The 22,724-nt window shown below is 38.1% G+C and overlaps 1 protein-coding gene across 19 annotated transcripts in view; it reads right to left on the reverse strand.

Annotated features, from left to right (window-relative positions):
* LOC103543242 (ankyrin repeat and SOCS box protein 12) overlaps positions 1 to 22,724 on the reverse strand; it is a 183,578-nt gene that overhangs the window by 104,119 nt on the left and 56,735 nt on the right. For 9 of the 19 annotated variants that reach the window (XR_011536118.1, XR_011536120.1, XR_011536117.1 and 6 more), the window contains exons 2-8: positions 17,434 to 17,556; positions 14,563 to 14,725; positions 13,132 to 13,289; positions 9,989 to 10,117; positions 8,307 to 8,441; positions 5,207 to 5,339; positions 3,772 to 3,881 (exon numbers count right to left, since the gene is read on the reverse strand). Coding sequence is in view for 8 of the 19 variants with exons in the window: in XM_070605634.1 (XP_070461735.1) it covers positions 3,772 to 3,881; positions 5,207 to 5,339; positions 8,307 to 8,441; positions 9,989 to 10,117; positions 13,132 to 13,289; positions 14,563 to 14,725; positions 17,434 to 17,556 (951 nt within the window). In the remaining 11 variants the exon portion in view is untranslated. The remainder of the gene's footprint in view (positions 1 to 3,771; positions 3,882 to 5,206; positions 5,340 to 8,306; positions 8,442 to 9,988; positions 10,118 to 13,131; positions 13,290 to 14,562; positions 14,726 to 17,433; positions 17,557 to 22,724) is intronic. The other 10 variants (XR_011536121.1, XR_011536122.1, XM_070605636.1 and 7 more) reach the window with 4 other exon arrangements.

Below are 22,724 nucleotides of genomic sequence, written 5' to 3' on the forward strand. Positions count from 1 at the left end.
ATGGTATGGAAATCATATCTCAGTGAACTAAAGAGTAAAGGGACATGAGGAAGTGCTAATGGGGAAGGCCAACTACTTTCAAGAAAGCTCTAACCAAGAGGAAAAAGGACAATAGCTAGAAGAGGATAAGAAAAGTTCTTTTTCTTTAGGAATGAGAAATTATTTCAGCACATTTATGAGGGATAAAGCCAGTCAAAAGCAGTATGTTGGAAATGTGGGAGAAAGAGGTTCCTTGAAGAAAGGGGATGGAATTTAGAATAGAGGTAGATGGAATTAGTCTTACACAGAAGATGGAGCACCATTTCCTCTGAGATAGCAAGGAAAAAGAGCCACCCCCAAAAGTGGCAAGGATTACTAGTGGGAAGATAAGAGATAAACTTAATTTTTCCATGAAGAAGGAGACAATTTTTCCATGAAGAAGGAGACATGTTTGAATATGTGCTTAGAGAGGGGAGTAACAGTGGTGTAGCCAGCTTAAAAGCAAGGTACAAATTAGGAATATCTGTTTGGTGGACCAGGACTGGGACCAATTAATATGGCTATGGGATTTACTTCCTTGCAGCAATGTTTAGTAGTCAGGATATAAAAGCAGAGAAAGTAGAAAATGATGGGATTAGCAGGGCAGGTAGAGGGGAAGGATAACGGGCAAGGTAGAATGGATGCAGTGCTACACCACCAGGTCTTGGCTAGATAGGGAAGAAGGTGGGAGAAGGAGGAAAAAGAGGAGTTAAAAGTATAGAAGTCTCTATAGGATAGAAGAACCAAGCTAGTTAGAGTGAGAGTGTGAGAACTGGAGTATAAAAGTTCAAAGAACTATTAGTGCAGAGTGTTTGATAGGTTGTACATGCACGTTCAAATCTTCTGGAATGAGAGAAAGAATCAGGATGGAGAAGAAGGTGCTAAGGCCATTCCCAAAGTCTTTAATGGAGAAGGGAGAGTAACTAGGAGAGGTACAGAGTGGTATAGCTAAATGAAACAGACCTGAAAGGAGGAAGGAGTTTTGTAAGGAGCATGGGTAATACTGAACCTGCTGTGGGCCCTGCAGTTCATGGGGTGTGGGAAAATGAGTACCTTTGTAGTAGAAGGTACAAAAGAAATGATATTCCTAGAAGAATAGTTAGGTTACAGGTGAGACAAGATTTAGAGAGATATGGAAAAAAGTTTCTCAACCTTTGTAACTTCTCAGTTAACCAGACACCTCAGGTAGTGTCAGAGGTCTGACAGTAGCAACTACACTCTTTCCTAGGACTCCAAATGGAGTGAAAAGTCACTGGTGGACAGGAAAAGATGCTCGATTTCACTAATGATTAAAGAAATGCAAATTAAAATGTGACATAAAATGCATCGCCAATCATATTGGAAAAGATTAAAAAGACTGATGATAACCACTGCTAGCAATGTGAAGAAATAGGCATTGTCGGTGGTAATGGAAACTGGTGGACATTTGGAGGACAATTTGGCCACATCTAGTAAAGTCTGAAATATTTATACTTTCTGACTCAGAAAAACCATTTCTAAGAATGTCCACACATATAAAGATAAATATCCAAAGGTATTTGGTGCAACAATGTCTTGCAATTGTGAAAAACTAGGAATAACTGAACTGCCCATTAACATGGGACTATGATAAATTCACATAATGGAATATTATACAGTCACTGAAAAGAATGAAGTAGTACTGACTGAACTGACCTGGAAAACGTTCATTATATAATAAGTGTAAAAAGTCAGTTGCAGAACAATATTCACAGTATAATCCCAATTTTACAAAGTGGTAATAATATATGTAAGTATATATGTTAAAAAAAACTCTACAGCTGTACTGTCCAATATGGTATTCACTAGCCATAAGTCACTATTTAAATTTAAATTCATTAAAATTAAATAAAACTAAAAATTCAGTTGCTCAGTCTCACTAGCCACAATTCAAGTGTCCAACTGCCACATGTGGCTAGTGGCTATTGTATTAGTACACATCTAGAACATTTCCATCCTCATAGAAAGTTCAAGTAGACAGTGATGATCTAGAGGCATACACATTAAACTATTAAAAGTGATGTGTGTGTTGTGGGACAAACTACAGTGGACGCTTACATTTTATGTTATACATTTCTGAAATGTTTACTTCCTTGATAATGAACATGGATAACTTTGATAATGAGAAAAAATAAAATAAAGATAATGAGAAAGAAAGAGAGAGAGGGAGGGGTACTATAGTGTTTTTGAGAACAAGAAGTTCACTTTTGCCAGGGTCTTATAGACAACAGGGAGCCAATGGAGGATTTTGAGCTTAAAGTAACATTATCACATGTGCTCAAGAAAGGAGTTTAGAAGCAATTTGGTGGCCAAACTGGGGAGAACTACTAGAGATAAGTAAGCCAGTTAGGAAGTTACTATAGTACTTTAGGCAAGGGATGATGAATATCTTAACTAGGGAAGTAGCAGTAGAGGCTGGAAAGAAAGGACAGATTGGAGAAACACTTTTGAGGTAGAACTGGTAGGACTGGGCAATCGCCAGATGGAGAGAAAGAGAAAGAATTCAAGGCTGACTGAGTTTTCAAGCTTGGAATACTGGATAGGTGGTGATGGAGATGGGGAGCACAGGGTAACTGTACAATCCCAAGCCTATCTTTTCCATTCATTCATTTTAATTCAACTGATATTTATGAAGTTGTACTGAGGGATAAAATATACCCCTCTTCTAGATCCTCACTCTCTTTGGGCTAATGACGTTAGTTTCATAAAGGGAATATAGATGTATGGGTGTAGGAGATGTAAAAAAGGAACAGTATGAAGGATGGTTAGAACAGTGGGCTTGAAACAACCAAGTGGATCATATAGTAAACATTAATAAACATATTACAATGAAAAATGTAGGCACTAGGACTAGGAAAGTGAAAAGCACTAGGGCTGGATATTTAAGTCAGTTAATTATACACACTGTTCAAATCTTTTAAGCTAGAGGCTATATAATTTATTACCTTCAACCGAGAAAATGACAGCAGAGGAGTGAAAAGTCATTGTCTCCTTTTCTCTACTTTTAATGGGGGTGGGGTGAAAAGGGAGAGTTGTCATGTAGGAATATTGATATCAACAAAACTTCAAAATGGGAAAATGTGCATTCTAAATTTCTTTATTTTTTACATCACCTAGCAAATGATACAGAGGACAGTGTTCTAGCAGTCAGAAAATAAGTGAGTCAGCATAAATGAAGCCTGCTTAGGCTGCATTCAGAGGCAGACCTATACAAAGAAGTCAAAAAGTTCTGCTTTATACTCAGAGCTTTGAAAACCCATAGATACACAAGCTCTTCATTTATTTTACACCCACTTTTACTTCCTCTTGATACCTCGGAATCAACACAAAAATACATCAGAGAGTATTTGAGCTGGAAGGACCATTAGAGATCATCTAAAAGTTTTTAACCTGAAGTCCAGAGGTCTGTGGGCCCCCTGAAATTAAGGTCCATTTTTTGTATGTATAGCCTTATGTACAGTTTTCCAGGGGGAGAGAGTCCGTCATATTCTCAGAGATCTCTGGGTCCCCCAAAAGTTATACCATTAGATTCTAGTCCAACCACCTTGTTTTACGTATAGAGAAACTAAGATCCAGAGAAGGGAAGAGATTTATCAAGGCAGAGAGTGAATTAGTGGCAGAGATGAATCTAGAAACTAGGTTTCTTTACAACAATATTTCCACCATGATACACTGCTACTTCAAGAGATCCCATAATTAAAGTCAGTGCAAGTTCTTAAAAGTCCTGATTATTACCTTTGCAATGAAAATTCCAGCATCCATAATAGCTTTAATGTGTCTCAACCACCCTGAGCTCTCCAGGCCGCTAAGAAATTCACTCATTGTTGGAGTTTTCAATTCACAAACTAAGGTAGAAAAGGAAGCAAAGATTGAAATTTACAATTACCTCAGTTTATTCACCAAGAAAGGAGACAAAGTGGATCCCCATTTCGTAAATGAGGAAGCTGAGGCACAGAAAGGACAAATGATTAGTTGGAAACCACACAGTGAGTCAGGGACAGGACTAGGGCTAGAGCCTACCATATCTCCCAGCTTGGGTCTCTGCTTTCTTGAGTTGTAGAACCCACCCCCACACCCACAGAAATCTCTGAAGAAGAGAGTCAGAAGACTGAGTCAGCATCCACAGGAAAACACTCACATTTCCTTTGATTGGAAAACACATTTGATTCCCATCCTAATTCCACCCAGACCATCAACATCTGTCTCTACTCCCACACCCCCACCACTTCCCTACAGCCCTGTGCTGTCTCAACAGGTTGAAAAAAACATTCCAGTTAATTTAATACACTTTGTACTGGTTATCCAGCAGAGGGCAATCTTTTGTTTCAAAAATCTGTAAAAAGTCCCCTTCTTCCATAGTACTATAGAATAATCTGGGACAAAAAGAAAGGCGGAAGAAACCCAAGGAAGAGGAACACTAATATCCTAAAAGGGATGCAAGACTGAGGAGACAGGATCTGATAAGGGTCATGTCAGGGAGAGGTCCTAGCAGACAGCATAATTACAAAACTGAAGAATAGAGGAATAACAGGGAGTTCACTAAAGAAGGCAGGTTTTCACTATTTCCTCCTGAGTTGACATACCACTTCATGGAATCCTGGGTAGTGGCTTTCGAAGAAATGTTCTAGACTCAAGAGTCTTATAAGGCCCCAATCTCATTTTTATCCCATTCTGACTCCAATTATCTTGCAGTGATGACAAATGACCCAACTTATCTGATATCAGCTTTATTCCTTTAAAGTCTAAATTCACCCCTTTTACCAGTACAGTGATGAAATCAGACTGACTCCTTATAGCACATTAAATGAGGTGACTTCTTACCTTGAGGATGATGAAATGAATCCCAAATTCATTTATACTTATGTTGATCTACTCACCCCTGAACAACAGCCTCTGTAATTCTATAGAGAGAAATGATTTCAACAGCAACTAAACCCAGATGGACTCCACTGAGTTATGAAGCTGAACATCTTGGTTCCTCTGCCAGACCACCACTGCTATAATTCAGTACTGTGTAAGTTGGGTTCATACTATATAGTAAAAACCTTATCACCTATTGACTCTGCTCACCTGGTTGCTTTTATGGTCTACCCCCAATCAGGCATGCTTTTTGCGTATATAATAATGCAAAGCTATGGCCTCTGGCCTAGCCAAGGTGAAATCCCTGTACCTTCCAAGAGTTTCTGCAGGCTGCTCCGCATCACGTGGATGTTCTCAATGCCCATGAACCTGAAGCGAATGTTGGCATAGTTGTCTTCGTTTTCATACCCCTTCCCAGCTGCTCGGTTGGCTATGGCATTCAACTGCAATAGTTGAGAACATAGTAGAGCAGATAGAGCAGATGATGAAAGAACAGCGTTCAGCAATCTCAATGCCTCATTCTAAACAGTTTTAAATCTTACCCATTTAAAAAGAAGGTAAATCAGACAGGGCACATTCTGGAATGGAGAGAATTTCACTGATTTTTAGATCAGGTATCTTAAATAGCACAGTAGTATAGGGAAAGAGAGAGATTTAGTGTTTTTGTTTTATTACTAAAACCCTGATTAAGAGATTGAAAGATATGGTAGCTGTAAAGATATCTGATCTGAAGAACTGAAATAATTTTGAGCTTCCTATCACAAACAAATGTTTTCTCAGCTAAAAAGGCATTATACTGAGAAACATGTGAAAGTTCAAAAATCTTTAGAACTGAGAGGCTCTAGAAAGAAGTCTAAGATCTTCAGGGCCAATTAATTTAAATAGCTATTCTAGAAAAATGTCTAAAACATAATTGCATGAGATAAATGACTTTTACTCACTGATAAAATTGAAATGGAACTACCAAGAGCTGTTTTTAATGCTATGGTCAGCTTGTGGTAATCAGAGTATTTCTAGGTCATATGAAGAATGCTGGGAGGGATGGAAAGTAAATGAGACTTGCAGAAAGGAGATATTAATACAATAACTAGAAAGTAGCCAAGATACCTTCTAGGATGATAACCCTGTTACTAATTAAATGATTTTCTGTTGTCTGGGCCTGTTTTCTCATCTTCCAGTATTGTACATTTCAGAAGGCAGGAGGAGCATGTATGTGGACAGGGTGTGGTTTTTGTATTAATAGAAAAGAACGCCATTAAAACCTCAAAAGCACAAACTATTCACGTTTACATATGCATAGGAAAGAAGTCTAAGTGTCAACATATTCTGTTTAGAATGTAAGTACTTGTTAAAGGGAGAAACGTGATGGTAATTTTGATATCTTACCACACAATGTCACTGAGCTTTCATTAAATTAATGACACACGTCAAAGGAACATCTGTGGAGGTATAAGCAACAGCCACCTAGTAGCAAGGAAGTTTGCTGTGATTGATGGATGCTTCAGAAAACAAAACAGTAATTACAGTAGTCCCTACCCAGGTCTGGGCAGCACTAGAAAAGCCAGCTACTGCAGACAGTTGGTTATATCATACTAGTACACACTCTTTGAGAATATGTTTGGCAGATCTGAGGAACAGCTACATAGTAGCAGCCCAGTGTTCAAGTAGGGAAGACATATAATATTTATTGAGCCCCTAGTATATGCCAGACACTGTGATAGATCCTTTATATACACTATCTCATTTAAATCCTCACTACAGTCCCTCCAGATAGGTACTATGATTATTCCTATAAGAACACAGGCTCAGAGAGATAAACTAATTTCAACCAGGATCATATGGATAAGGGCTAAAGGAAGGATCTGACCTCAGGTTTGTCTGGCTTCCAAGATTGTAATTTTTTCACTACAGTACAGTTTCTACTAAAAGTATAGATCTAAGCATCCAGAAGAGGGAAGTTGCTAGATATTTCTAGGCCTTCTGAGAAAGGAAAAAGGGACCTGTTAAAGAGGGCTTTTGGTCTTGGGTTTGGACAAAAGCACCAATCCTTTCGGTTGTTCAAAAGCTTGGTTTCTTTCTCTTTACCATTTTAAGATTATTTAATCTTGATGAAAGATACAGATTTGATTACTCTTTCCAATCCCAGAATGTGAGATATAGGTACAGTTGAAGCAAGTCAGTAAACTTCTGAGAAACTGAAGGATGGTGCCTGAGCAGAAAGGGAAGTTATTTTCTCTCTTGAGCCCAGTCAGTCCTAGGTAGCTCTGAAGAACAGCCAGTGCAAGATCCCCAAAATGGGGCAGAGAGTTGTCTAAGGCCACTATCTGGTTTTGTGTGCATCCAATTACTCAACTCTGAAGCCACAACAACCTGGCTTAGGCTTAGATCTAAATCACCAATTTAGCAATCACTAGTCAGCAATGAAACTTCCTAGTCTGCCATACTCCACACATCAAAGTAGAAGCAAAATTATTTCTTTTTGGGGCTCTTTGTGAAAAGGACAACCTTCAAGAAAAGGTAATCTGTCCTTTACTTGCTCTCATGGGGCACAATTAATTCTTCTACAATCCCTTATAGAGCTAAACAAAATGTTGAAGGTCAAGGAATTAATGCAGTGTGTTTAGGCTGATACTTAGGTTGATCTGAGGACCCTCCTTTCTGTGACATTCACCTTTGAAAGGGTCAGCCTGGCAAAACACATTGTAACAAATCACGCAGCTTTTGGCTTTTGGAAAGATCAAAGGATTTCACTAGGCCCATGTCCACTGCCAAAATCCATGGCAAAATTACTTTCCTGGTCTTTTCTTTTCTAGGACCAAGATTTACACTGCACTTCATTGAACTATGAAAAAATTAATCAGCAAATAGTGCTGTGTGCTAAAAAATTAGTGCCATATAAGCCAAAGAATTTTTGTTAATCATATAGCAGTCACATTTGTGAGCCCTGCTCCTTTAGGACACACGAAAGTATTATTAACCCACTGTGGTTTAATACATTATGTACAGAAAGATATGTTCATATTAATAAGTTTCCAGTGTTAAGTTGAAGTGCTCTCTCTGATAGTAGATTTAGACCACAGAAGAGGAATACTGAAAATTCTGATTAAGGAACAGATTTAGCGAAAAAGATGAGGGAATGTCAAAGAGCCTCCAGGTCATTCAATTCAGATATCACAAATTCAGGAGGCGGCAAAGGTAGGTTGTTCAAAGTACCTGCTCACAGTCTTGCTTTACAGTGACAGTCTACAATAAAATGAGCTCCAAATGGCTTGCTCAAATGATTTTACACTATAAGCCCATATAACACAAACCTAACTTTCCCAATAACACTGTAAAGCTCAACATGTGGGGAGGGGGATTGCAAGATGAGTGAAGTAGGAACATCAAAGAGGTCATTGAAGAATAGATACCTTTGGTCTTGTGTCTACAACATACATAAACTGGCCCCCTGGGTTTGTTTGGCTAATGGCCTCTAGCAAGAGCTCATCATCTATGCAGCGAGTGTTAAATCCAGACAGAGGCTGGCTACAGCGGCAAATGGCAGCCTGTAAGGAAAAAACGTGTCAGTTGAGTGATCATAAGCAAAGATGGTCACAATTCCTCATTGATCCCAGGTTCAATGAGCAGAGGAAGAGGATACACCAATTCAGGACAGTGCATCAAAGAGAGATGTGGCTCTGAAGCCCAGCCATTCCACTGACATTGGGGCACCCTCCTGCCTCCCTCCGGCATGTTGGCTGTATTACCACAAACTGCTGCTCAGAATACTCTTTTTTTATTTTCTACCTGGCTAAGATTCCCAACCCAGTCTTGGCAAATACAGACTACCAGAAAATCATATCTTGAATGTTTCCTTAATAAAATTCTATTCTCAATAAGTATTAGGCTAGTATTTTTCTGAAACTGCTCTGCTTTTTTCTTTCAAGTAATTTTATTGGGATTATAATGGTTTATAACACTGTGTAATTTCAGGTGTACATTATTGTTTATCAATTCCTGAATACACTTCATCATGCGCACCCCCAGTAGTCTAATTTTTATCCATCACCATATGTATGTGTTCCTTTATCCCTTTTGCCCACCTCCCAACTCCATTCCCCTCTGGCAACCACTAATCTGTTCTCTTTATCCACGTATTTGTTATTTTCCACATATGAGTGAAATAATGCAGTATTTGTCTTTCTCTGTCTGGCTTATTTCACTTAACATCATACCCTCAAGGTCTATCCGTGTTGTTGCAAATGGGACTACTCAGCCATAAAAACTGCCCCACTTTTTATAGTCCCAGTAATATCTCCCATATAAACCAGAGGCTTGCAGTGGCAGGAGAATTCAAGACAGAGCAAAGATCTAGAGTGTCTAAAGAGAACAGGGTTCACCCATTTCCAGAGTTAATAGCAAATTGGAGGGCTGGTTTGTTTCAAGCCATTTCAATATAAAAACAACATAGCTATTTAGCAGGTATGTCTGGTAATGATTAGTTAATGGACTGCATTACACTTTGCTGTGGTTTTTAAGGAGTCTGCTTACTTTGATAGTTTGACACAAGGACACCCACTACTCTTTAGCACTTGAATAGTTTCCTTGAGAACTTGACTGTTTGTCTAACTCCAGATCTCAGAGTGACCACAACAGGCAAGAACTATCCTATGGAAGTTATCCTTTCCTATGGAAGGGGACTCAAATAGAAGAGCTAAGTGCTTTTCACTACTTCCTTAAATTATATGAAAAGTAGTGAGAAAGAATCAAGGACATCTGTGTTCTAGTGGGAAGCTACAGTCCTCAAATATCTTCTCATACAACTAGTTCCCTTTCATTCAACAACTTCCCATCAAGCTGGAGCCTGCAGAGAAGGAAAGAAACAAATGAGCACACTAAAAATGTCACTTCGCATCTGCACAATACTTCCCAATTTACAAAGTCCACATATATTTTTCCGTCACATGACCCAGTTAAAAACCCTCAGAAGTACTACAGTTCAGAGAAGTAACTTGCTTGAGGTCACACAGCTAGGAAGTGGCAGTGGTGGGACTTAAACCCAGGTCTTCTAGAGCCAGGTTTAGTTCTCATAAGAGAAGTCTGCTCAACTCACATTGTTCTCTTTGTAGAGGTAGGAGAGCACAGGTACACGTTCTTTACTTCTGAACTTCGAACTTCCAACCACCGTTCCCAAGGTAACAGATTTAGGAACCACTATTTCAGGAGGGTAGGTACTGCATATCTAAAAGAAAATAAACTCACTTTTTAAACTCATTTTTTTTTACATTTTTCACTTGCCAGCAACAGGTTAGAATAGCAATCACTCAAACATTAGCTGTCTGGTATTTATCATTTAGAATCATCCATTCCTCAGAAACAGGAACAAAATATCCTTGATGCATAAAAGATTTTCTAAGCATGGTACTATTTCCTAGAAAGGAAAATAGTGAGACATACAAGAACAAAATATACCTTTAGAATAACTAACATTATAAGTAGAAACATATGTCTATCCTTACTCTGAAATTCCTACACTTGCCTATCAGAATTAACAATGTATATTGCAAACAAGTAAATTAAAACAAATAGACTCAAACGTAAGGCAGAGGTGGAGAAGGAGGAAACATGATTAATCTTTCTTAAAATGCATACTGGGTTTCAAGTATGCACATCCTGAGGATATTTAAAATACTAGTCTAGAGGTGGAGGTATTGACATTTTAGTTGTTACTTACTCTATAAAAAGACTGATACAGTTTCTTAAATTTATCAGCTTTTAGTGGTTATCAAAATCTATCTTTCCAAAGAGATAATGACAAAATATTATAACAGTATGGACTTAACATTGCCAAAATATTTCTAATCACTCCAATAAGTAAAGAACACTCTTAAACATTTGATGATGGATCAAATAAAAAAGTGAATAGGCAAAAAATATTAGAGGTGGATCAGATCAAGAATGCTCTACATAACTCACTAAAGTCAATGTCCTCAGAGGCCAGCTCTGGTGGCCTAGTGGTTAAGTTCAGCGCGCTTTGCTTTGGCAGCCCAGATTCAGTTCCCTGGGGCAAACCTACACCACTCCTCTGTGGCCATGCTGTGGCAGTGGCTCACGTACAAAAAGAGGAAAATTGGCAACAGATGTTAGCTCAGGGCAAATCTTCCTCAGCAAAAAAAAAAAAAAAAAGAAAAAAGAAAAGAAAAAAGTGTCAATGTCCTAAGAACACCAAACATTTGAAAAAGATAACGTTCTCTACCCATCCCCTTACTTGGCTTAGACTTTGGCCAAGCTGGTCATACAAAGAGAAATACATGGAGCTTCCTTTTAAACTCAGAAGGCTATGTGCATCCAAGATGCCAACAGAGATATATCAGACCTCACTTGGGGGACTTAGACACATATTTGAACTGGAAAGAATTCACCTTGTCTCTACTCATTCCTGTCAAGTCTGATGCTAACAAGCTACCTCACAGTTGGTCCTGCTAAATGACAGCTCATCAACCCTCATATCTAGTGGCTATTCAAACTGTGTTACCAGAAAGCCATTACAATGGCTGTCTTTTGATGACAGTAAAACCTGGAAATAAAGATCCAATAATTCAGAGATACCACTTAAACACCAATGACTCCCTATGCAGAAAAGTTATCATAGCAGGCCTGACTGCCATCCTTAGAAAGGTCTGCTTGCAAAGTTGGCCCTTGGCTGGTGTTTTGGATCTTGGATTTTTGAGGGTTCCCACCATTCCCTAACTGGTAAGAGTAACTCATTGTGCCTCAACTTTTTGTGCAAATAATGTGATTTATTCTGAACACCTGCTTTCCTTCTGGTCATCTGGAACTTTGGTACACACTAGGCAGAGTGCCTATGTGACCAGCCCCCAATAAAAATCCTGGGCACTGATTCTCCAATGAGCTTCCCTAGTAGACAACATTTTCCACATGTTGTCACAACTTGTTGCTAGAGGAATTAAGCACGTCCTATGTTACTCCACTGGCAGAGGGCTCTGAAGCTTGCGTCCGGTTTTCTCCGGACTTTGCCCCTTTTCCCTTTGCTGATTTTGCTTTGTATCTTTTCACTGTAATAAATCACAGCCACAAGTACAACTTTATGCCAAGTCCTGTGAGTTCTCCTAGTGAATCACTGAACCTGAGAGATGGTCTTGGGGACCCCCAACACATTCCCAGAGCTCTTTCTTGAGATCCAGACTCAAACGCTTGATATCAAATATTTGGTATCTTTTTAATCAACTTGAACTCAAGTCTAAAACTGAAGACACTGACATTCCCTCTTCCTGTGCCCCTTACATCTTGGCTAACATATCCATTACCCACTTGGGCAGCTAAGCCAGAAACCAGGAAACCTGGGATGCATACTAAACTTCCCTTTTTCTCCTAGCCACATTAATCTGTCACCAGGTTTTGGCAATTCTACCACCTAAATATCTCTTAAAACCATCTCCTCCCCATCCATAGTCATTGCGTTGGTTCAGGTTCTCATCATTTCTCAAATCATTCTCCTGCATTCTTAGCTACAGCAAACCAATTCTCCACACCAATACCAAAGTTATTTTCTACAATACAAATATACCCACATTCCTTTCCAGCTTAAAATACTCTAGTGGCTCCTAACTGTCTTCAGGATAATGTTCAAATTCCTTAATTTTGCCAAGAAGCCCTTCATGATCTGGCTTTACTTCCTAACCTACTTCCTTCTCTCTCTATATAAATTAGGACAGATTTCCTTCTTCATGCTATTCACCAAAGCATCAAGCTGTTTCTGGCTTTCCAGTCTGAATTCCACATACTCATCTATGCTCCCATAGCACCCTATGATTTAGACTATGAGAACTCTGACTCAGCATCTTGAGTGCAGTGGGTACTTCATAAATGCTCATTGAATGGCTGAATGTTGAATGAAAAGGAGAGATTATGAGAGATTTCTTCTTTTTTCAAAACCTTGTTTTCTGATATTCTTCTGTTTTAAAGATTTTTTTTTTTTTCCTTTTTCTCCCCAAAGCCCCCCAGTACATAGTTGTCTATTCTTCGTTGTGGGTCCTTCTGGTTGTGGCATGTGGGACGCTGCCTCAGCGTGGTCTGACGAGCAGTGCCATGTCCGCACCCAGGATTCGAACCAACGAAACACTGGGCCGCCTGCAGCGGAGCGCGCGAACTTAACCACTCGGCCACAGGGCCAGCCCCGATATTCTTCTGTTTTAATTAAATGAACCAAAAGGAAAACAACAATGACAAAATTACCTCATAGTTTTTGTTGGCATCTGTTATGGTCCAGTATCTATTGGGTATTCCCATACGCCCAAAGTCTGATATTGGGTCAATCATTTTCCATCCATTTTCCCTCATCTCTTTTGAGGATTTGGGATTATAAGAAAAAGCATATAGATCTTCGGGTAATGCTGGAGAAGAGAGATAGGCATGAAAATAAAGTAATAATGAGTAAAACTTAAAGAACAAGAGATAATACAAAAAAATAGGCTAGATTTCCTTCTCCCGAAGGGAATGTTTCTCAAACAGCCCCAGAAAAGGACAATGATTTGTGTACCAAGTTGACTTTATGTAAGGAATAAGAACTGGTATATTGCTTCAGTCTTCTTTTAAAAATGTTTTTAATTTTTTGTGATACCAATACAAAGCAGGAACATTCTGCCTGGCTTCCTGTGAATTGCTGGATCACGGACTGAACTGAAGCTTCAGGGTTTCACATGTGGGAAAGTAGTCCTTACCAAAAGTTTTTAACTGAGCTTCAATGTGATAATTGCACTGTTTGTTGTAACACACTGCAAAACATTAACAGTGTTTTTTGCATTGTACTTGTCAGGCCAATACCTGCTTCTGGCTGATAAATGGCCATTTCTTCTCTTCTTCCTGTCAACCCCATTTTCTCTCTTCACAAGATGCAACATGCAAGCAATAACTCATTTGACCAAATTATGTGGCAACAACTTTTCCAGAGATGAATAGAGTCTGCCAGAGACTTATAAAGTATCAGGCTGGCTGACAAGTAACCTCTGTCAATAAAATAACAGCAAATTCTAAGGAATTCTTCTGAGGAAAGGATGGAAGAAAATGGGAGGGAAAACATAAGAGCATGGAAATTCCACAGACTTAAATCAGAGGAAGCTGACAGGTTAGTCACTTAGAGGTAGGGTTGGAGGATGAGAGGGTGAGGCTGGAGGAGGCATGGATAAGTGCATTATTAAGGAGTCTGATGAGCTGCCCTAAGTCTTCTAGTTAGAACTGAAGGTAGGGGTTGGAACAGTGGGCCAAACATAATGATTTCAGGACAACAGGAAACAAATTTTGCTCCAAAGTAGCGGTCCTTCCTGGACTGATAAAAAATTTACAAGTTGATGCATAAAAGGAGGGAAGGAGAGAGAAGGAAAAAACATCTATTAAACATCTACTATAAACCAAGTACAAAGTAAAATTCACAAATGCATTTAAGCCTCAAAACAACCCCTGTGGGGAGCTTGTACTATCACTACTTTTACAGGTGAATAAGCTGAGCTCAGAGGTTTATATAATTTGCCTAAATACCATGCAGCTGGTAAGTGGCAGAGCCCAGATTCAAACTCTGCTGTTTAACTTCATAGTCCATGATCTTTCCATTATGCGATTCTGGGAAAAAACAATTAAAATGGTTTTAGATAAAAATACTATCATAACTACCTGGCTGAGAAAGCTTGAGCAGTGAAATATAAACCTCATGGCACACAACGTCGGAGTCTAAGACAAAGTGGGCCACCCGGAAGTTCTTGCAGTGGAGAATCAGGGGACAGCCCAGGCTAGTGATAGGCAACTTCTCCACAGTGTCAATGTGATGCAGTGCAATCTACAAAACAGAGAAGAACCAAAATAAATTCATAGACATGCACTAGTTCTGTCACTATCAGTGTGCCTGAGTCTCAGTAATGATAACAGCATAGACAGAGATGTGATTACATCTATGGCGTACAGCCATCTTTTGTAAGGTATAACTAGGTTTCTCTTAAACAGAAGTAAATAGTCGTAAAGCAATGAGAAGCAAACTGCACTGTTAAAAAACTTCTCTCTTCTTAAGGATATAAGATTAACAGGTTTGTGGTGAACCAGCTCACAACAGATGACTTCTAGCATGCTGTGTTGGAGTTTACAATCATAGCAGAATAATTGTCACAGAGGAAAATAGAACTTCCTTTCATTCTACCAAATTACTAGTTAGAATTATTATTAATTGGTATTGTGCTTTATTGTTTGCAAGATGGTCTATGATCCCTGTAATAACCCTTTTGAGGTATAATCATCCCATTTCAGGAATAAAGAAACCAAAGTTCTGAGAAGTGCATTCCTCATCAGGGGTCATACAGCCAAGAAGTGGCACAAACAGGATTGGAACCATAGCAGTCTAACTTCAAGTCCAGAGTTCATTCTCAAGAATTCTAAAAACTCTAGTCCTGGAATTAGGACTTAATTAGAAATCTTAGAGGGAAAATTTCTCCCCCACATTTTATACTCCAGTGACAGTAAAGCAAAGAATGAAGGATGATTAAATCTTTAGTCTCACCACTCCTGTCCATGCTGATGCCAGCAAAAAAGAAATGCATGGAAAGGAACTGGCAAAATAAACTGTATCCAAATAAAACAATTCTCTCTTTATAGAGTCAAAGAGCCATGGAATCATGGTTTTACATTTTAGTCTTTGATATTCTCCTACCATCTGTGTCTCTGATGTTTCCTGCAACTAGAGCCTGGATATTCTCTTTTCATTCTCTGGACTCCCTGTCCTGTGCCTGGAATGGCCTTCCAATCACCATTGTCTTTTCTTTTCCTCCACTCCACATACTCCATGCTCCAGCCCCACTATATTTAGAAAAAACATTGCTTCCAGGAAGCCTTTCAATCATATCCACCATCTAAGAACAGGGCAGGTGTGGAAACCATTTATACATTCCTAGCAGGGATTGTCCATCTTAATTTCTGTCTTAATTGTTTTGCCAAACTCAATTCCTGCCATGGCAGCTTTGGAAGGACCACAAATGATAATGTAATAAGAATCAATATATCAAATTTCAAGAGAATCAAAGCCCTGTTGATCAACATGGGAGATCTGTGTTTATGTAGTAAAACACTGATCATCAAGATCAGATGCCAGGCAAAAAATTGGTGAATTGGGATGAGGGGGCAAGTGAAGCAGACTAAGTTTATGAAGAACTTCATTAATAGCACTAATTGGGTAAATAAGCCTCCTTTGACATGTCAATATAATTAAAATAAGTTTTCTCTTGCAGATCTAATCTGCTGGGTTTGAAATAACACCCAGTAGGAACAAATCTGGGGATATGTGTGCTGTCTATGAACACAAGTAGAAATGAGAAAGGTTCATGACATAGTACTAAAGAACTGGTTCCTAAACTGTGAGAAATGGAAGAGTCCTTACAAATTATATAATCTAAACACCTCGTTTTACAGATGAGGAAATTGAAGCGCAGAGAGCAAGAGTCACTTGCTCGAGGTCATAAAGCCAGTTAGTGCACAGCTGAGTCTAGCTAGCACTAGGTCTCCTGAATCCTCTTTTGGCATTCCTTTCGTCGCACCAAAGGGAGTAAGATACAATCTCATATGGGGAAAGCTCATGTTATTTTAAAAAGGATGTATTAAAATACTTCTTCCATATGTATATTGTTTAACTTATTTTATACTTATATAATAGTATTTATCATGTGCCAGGCACTGTTTTAAATACTTAACATTAACTTTTAATTCTCATAACAAGGTGTTATTATTATCCCTATTTTACAGATGAGGGAATTGAGATACACAGAAGTCAAATGAGTTGCCCAAGCTTACAAAGGCAGTAAATGTTGAAGCTGGGACTTTGCCCTGAACAGGCTGGCTCTAGAGCCTGTGACCTTAATCACTATGCTATGCTGTATACCAGAAGCATAAATCTGAGTAATAATTAAGGTACGATTGAATGATGCTACTTTAGGACAGGGAAGGCATAAAGTAACATTAGGGGTGCTAACCTAATTAGAAAACATTGTTTAAAGGGGTAACAAGAAACACACACACACAAAACACACCCTGTCTTAGAGATAGTCTAAATCATCAATACACAAGGTGTAGTCCATGGGCTATCAGCACCACCTGAGAGCTTTACAGAAATTTAAAATCTTAGGCCTGAGATTCTGCATTTTTAACAAGCTCCCAGGTGATACAGATGCTGCTAGTTATTTGGACAACATTTCATGGGTAGCAAGGTTTTAAATTACTTTAGGATGCTTAAAAACTAGGCTCAGAAAATGAACAGAGACTACTCTACCCAAGAATATTGAGGAAAAGTCCCATGTAGTTTAAAATGACTAAGATGCCTATAGTCGATAACTTGAGGGACAAGGAGTAATATGAACGAATCTATAAAAAGACTCTTAGAATAGGTTCTTTGAAGAAAAGGTTTTATAGAAATTTAATTGTTACTTGAAATCGCAAGAAACCACCATATTAGAAAGCATGTATACACAACCCTTCAAGACCATTTGATATTTCTTCTCTTGAACATACCCATGTTTCTTTCCGGGCTGCACCAGAAGCCTCCACATAGATCAGGTGGGTTGCAGTAAGATACAGAATCCCATTAGCTGGTTTCTTACCCACATAACGATCCAGCAATTTCACGTTTTCTACCTGTTATTTAGGGAAAAAATACTGATTAAGTTATCAACTCCCCACCTGTGATTAAAGTCGGATAAGTCAAAGCAATATAAATGCTGTTAATTTGCTACAAAATTTCTTGGAGGCTTTCCACTTCCTGCCAAGCTTGCAAACTAGTACGATCTGTGTTCCCTTTTCCTAAATCAGCCCTGGAGAAACTACAAAAGTGAGAAGGAAACACGGATTCTAGGAAGGATTAAAATTCTGGATGATATTACCATGATGGGGTAGGTGTGGGTGGAAGATAAACAGGACATAAGACCCTGCTGAAGTACTTATCTTGTTGGAGGAAGCTGCAGTCATTGTATGTGTAAAAAATCAATAGGAGTAAACAAAATGAGTTTAGATCTTAAAGGGAAAGAAAATAGAATATATAACTTGCTATTAAGCAGGAGAAAACTTGATCTATCCAGTGGAAAGTAGAAAAGGAAAAAACCCCAAAAAACAAAAAGAGAGTACCATAAATGGAAAGTATAAAATGAAATGCCAGATGTAAGTTCCAATGTAAGAATAATTACAACAAATGTAGATGAATTAAGCTTACCAATTAAACAAGAGACTTACATACTGGATTAAAACAAAAGACTCTTATAGTTTTCAGTGTACAGATCTTTCACCTCTTTCTTTAAGTTTATTCCTGGGTATCTTATTCTTTTTGTTGCAATTGTAAATGGGATTGTATTCTTAATTTCTCTTTCTGCTACTTCGTTGTTAGTGTATAGAAACGCAACTGATTTTTGTACATTGATTTTGTGTCCCGCAACTTGACTGTATTCCTTTATTATTTCTAAAAGTTTTTTAGTGTATTGTTTAGGGTTTTCTAAATATAAAATCATGTTGTCTGCAAAGAGTGATAGTTTCACTTCTTCTTTTCCAATGTGGATCCCTTTTATTTCTTTTTCTTGCCTGATTGCTCTGGTTAGGACTTCCAATACTATGTTAAATAAGAGTGGTGACAGTGGGCATCCTTGTCTGGTTCCTGTTCTTAGAGGGATAGCTTTCAGTGTTTCTCCATTGAGAATGATATTTGCTGTGGGTTTGTCATATATGGCCTTTATTATGTTGAGGTATTTTCCTTCTATACCCATTTTATTTAGAGTTTTTATCATAAATGGATGCTGTATCTTGTCAAATGCTTTCTCTGCATCTATTGAGATGATCATGTGATTTTTATTCTTCATTTTGTTAATGTGGTGTATCACGTTGATAGATTTGCAGGTGTTGAACCATCCCTGCATCCCCGGAATGAAACCCACTTGATCATGATGTATGATCTTTTTAATGTATTGTTGTATTCGATTTGCTACTATTTTGTTGTGTATTTTTGCATGGATGTTCATCAGTGATATTGGCCTGTAATTTTCTTTTTTTGTGTTGTCCTTGTCTGGTTTTGGTATGAGGATAATGTTTGCTTCGTAGAAGGAGTTAGGAAGCCTCCCCTCCTCTTCAATTTTTTGGAAGAGTTTGAGGAGGATAGGTATTAGGTCTTCTTTGAATGTTTGGTAGAATTCACCAGGGAAGCCATCTGGTCCTGGGCTTTTATTTTTTGGGAGGTTTTTAATCGCTGTTTTGACCTCCTTACTGGTGATCAGTCTATTCAAATTTTCTACATCTTCTTGGTCCAGTTTTGGAAGGTTGTATGTTTCTAAGAATTTATAAGACATTGTCGAAAGAAATCAAAGAAGACAGAAAGAAATGGAAAGATATTCCATGGTCTTGGATTGGAAGAATTAACATTGTTAAAATGTCCATACTTCCTAAAGCAATCTATAGATTCAACGCAATCCCTATCAAAGTTCAAACAACATTTTTACAGAAATAGAACACAGAATCCTAAAATTTATATGGAACAACAAAAGACCCCGAATAGCCAAAGGATTCCTGAGAAAAAAGAACAAAGCTGGAGGTATCACACTCCCCGATTTCAAATTATACTACAAAGCCATAGTAACCAAAACAGCATGGTACTGGCACAAAAACAGACACACAGATCAATGGAACAAAATTGAGAGCACAGAAGTAAACCTACACGTTTATGGACAGCTAATATTTGACAAGGGAGCCAAGAGCATACGATGGAGAAAGGAGAGTCTCTTCAATAAATGGTGTTGGGAAAACTGGACAGCCACATGCAAAAGGATGAAATTAGACCATTCCCTTACACTATGCACAAAAATTAACTCAATAAGGATTAAAGACTTGAATATAAGACCCGAAACCATGAGACTTCTAGAAGAAAACATAGGCAGTAGACTCTATGACATTGGTCTGAGCAGCATATTTTCAAGTCCCATGTCTGACTGGGCAAGGAAACAAAAGAAAAAATGAACAAATGGGACTACATCAAACCAAAAAGCTTCTGCACAGCAAAGGAAACCATCAACAAAATGAAAAGACAACCTAACAATTGGGAGATAGGCATATGAAAAGATGCTCAACATCATTAGCTATCAGGGAAACGCAAATCAAAACTACAATGAGGTATCACCTCACTCCGGTCAGAATGGCTATAATTAACAAGACAGGAAACAACAAATGTTGGAGAGGGTGTGGAGAGAAGAGAACCCTTGTTCACTGCCGGTGGCAGTGCAAACTGGTGCAGCCACTATGGAAAGCAGTATGGAGTATCCTCAGAAAATTAAGGATAGATCTACCATATGATCCAGCTATTCCACTGCTGGGTATTCATCCAAAGAACTTGAAAACACAAAGGCATAAAGATACTTGCACTTCTATGTTCATTGCGGCATTATACACAATAGCCAAGACTTGGAAGCAACCTAGGTGCCCATCAAGGGACGAATGGATAAAGAAGATGTGGTATTTATACACGATGGACTACTACTCAGCCATAAGAAAGGACGAAATCCAGCCATTTGTGACAACATGGATGGACCTTGAGGGTATTATGCTGAGTGAAATAAGTCAGAGGGAGAAAGTCAAATACCATATGATCTCACTCATATGTAGATGATAAAAATGACAAAAAAAAAAACCACATAGCATTGGAGATTGGACTAGTGGTTACCACTGGGGAAGGGGGGAGGGCAAAAGGGGTGATTAGGGTCACATGTGAGGGGATGCACTATAATTAGTGTTCGAGTGGTGAACATGATGTAATGTATACAGAATTTGAAATATGATGTACATCCAAAAAAAATAAAAATAAAAAATAAATAAAATGAAAGACTCAACAATATTTAGTCTAGAAGAAATACATGTAAAATAAACAGACATAAAGAAGTTGAAAATAAAAGGATAGAAAACATATACTAGGCAAATATGAACCCAAACAAACCTGGGGTAGCATTCTCAATATCTGACAAAATAGAATTAAGTGGCAAAGAACAATAAGATGAGAAGATATACACATCATAGACATATAGGAATTTTACAATTCAGTATCAAAATATATCCTGCTTGATGTGCTCGCTTGTAGCAAAACTGCAGCAAGAAAAAGAACACATGGATATTTTAACACTCTAGTTAGAAATTGATAGATCAAGCAGACAAAAAGAACAAAAAACAAAAACAAGTAGAGATACAGAACACTTGCACAGTACAACTAAAAAGCTCAAGCTAGGGGCCGGCCCAGTGACGCAGCGGTTAAGTTCGCACATCCTGCTCTGGTCAACTGGGGTTTGTTGGTTTGGATCCCGGGTGTGGACCTACATACCACTTGTCAAGCCATGCTGTGGCAGGCATCCCACATATAAAAGTAGAGGAAGATGGGCATGGATGTTAGCTGAGGGCCAGTCTTCCTCAGTAAAAAGAGGAGGATTGGCAGAAGTTAGCTCAGGGCGAATCTTCCTCAAAAAAAAAAAATTAAAATAAATTTTAAATATTTTAAAAAAGCTCAAGGTATTAGAAATACAGAGTAGAACTCTATATCGAACAAATAGAGAACATAGAACTGTTCAAGAAACCAAAAAGAACACTTCCAAAGAGAAACCATGAGAATGGCTGTAAAGGAAGCCTTAATAAATTCAAACGGCTCAATATCACACAGTCTACATTCCTCAAACATAATACGATGAAATTAGAAGTTAATAACAAAATAATAGCCAAAATTAGCACACATTCAGAAACCAAATAGCATATTATTAAGTTAATCTTGGGTTAAAAGGAAATCATAAATAAAATTGAGAAATATTTAAAAGTGAATGATAAAAACAGCATGAATGAAAATCTGTGGGACACAGCTCAAGCAGAACTAAGAAGTAAATGTATCGCTTTAAGTAATTTATCATGAAATGATAAAGGGCAAAAATAAACTAAAAATTCAATGAAATGAAAAAAGCAGAAGAATAAAGAAACAAGGAAGACAAAAAACAGAAATTAATAAGCAGAGAATCTTCCCCCACACATACACACACCAAAAACCCCAACAGAAAAGACGAACAAAACTAGAATTTGATTCTTTACAAAGGTAATAGATATATCTTTGACGAGACTGATCAGAAAAAAAGGGAAAATAAACAAAATGCAGAATTAAAAAGGGAAGATAAGGTAACCAAAAAATTTTTTAAGTGAGAGTGTTATGAACAATATGCTAATAAATAGGAAAATTTACATGAAGTGAAAAAAATTCCAAGGATATATAAAATTGCTATGGTATCCAAAGATTTTCCCTACCAAAAATCCTCAGGCCTCAATAATTTTATAGGTGAATTCTACGAAACTTCCAAGAAACAGTTAATAACTACCTTATCGAATTGTTTCCAGTCATTGGAAAAAGAATGATGTTTACTCAGTCTATTTTATGAGCCTAGTGTAATCCTGATTCTAAAACCAAGTAGATGAGTATAAGAAAAGAAAATTTAGACTCATTTCATTTATGAAATGTAGATGAAAAAAATTTCCAAATAAAATATTAGCTAATGGGTCAACAGAATATTTTAAAAGACACATTTGATCAAGTACAATTTATCTCAAGAATGGGAGTGATGTCACCAGCGTGGCAGAGTGAGATGTTCCCTTTGTCTCTCCCTTCTAATTTACAACTAAATGAACACCCATTAACCAAAAGAGGATTCTCTACACAGCACAACAGGATGCCTGAGAGATTCATGCAGCTATACTATGAAGGTAGGTAGACAAGATCCCTGGGAAGCAGTGGATAGTGATCCCCTCTCTCTCCC

The sequence above is a fragment of the Equus przewalskii genome, chromosome X (genome assembly GCF_037783145.1).
Source record: "Equus przewalskii isolate Varuska chromosome X, EquPr2, whole genome shotgun sequence".
Lineage (NCBI taxonomy): Eukaryota > Metazoa > Chordata > Mammalia > Perissodactyla > Equidae > Equus > Equus przewalskii.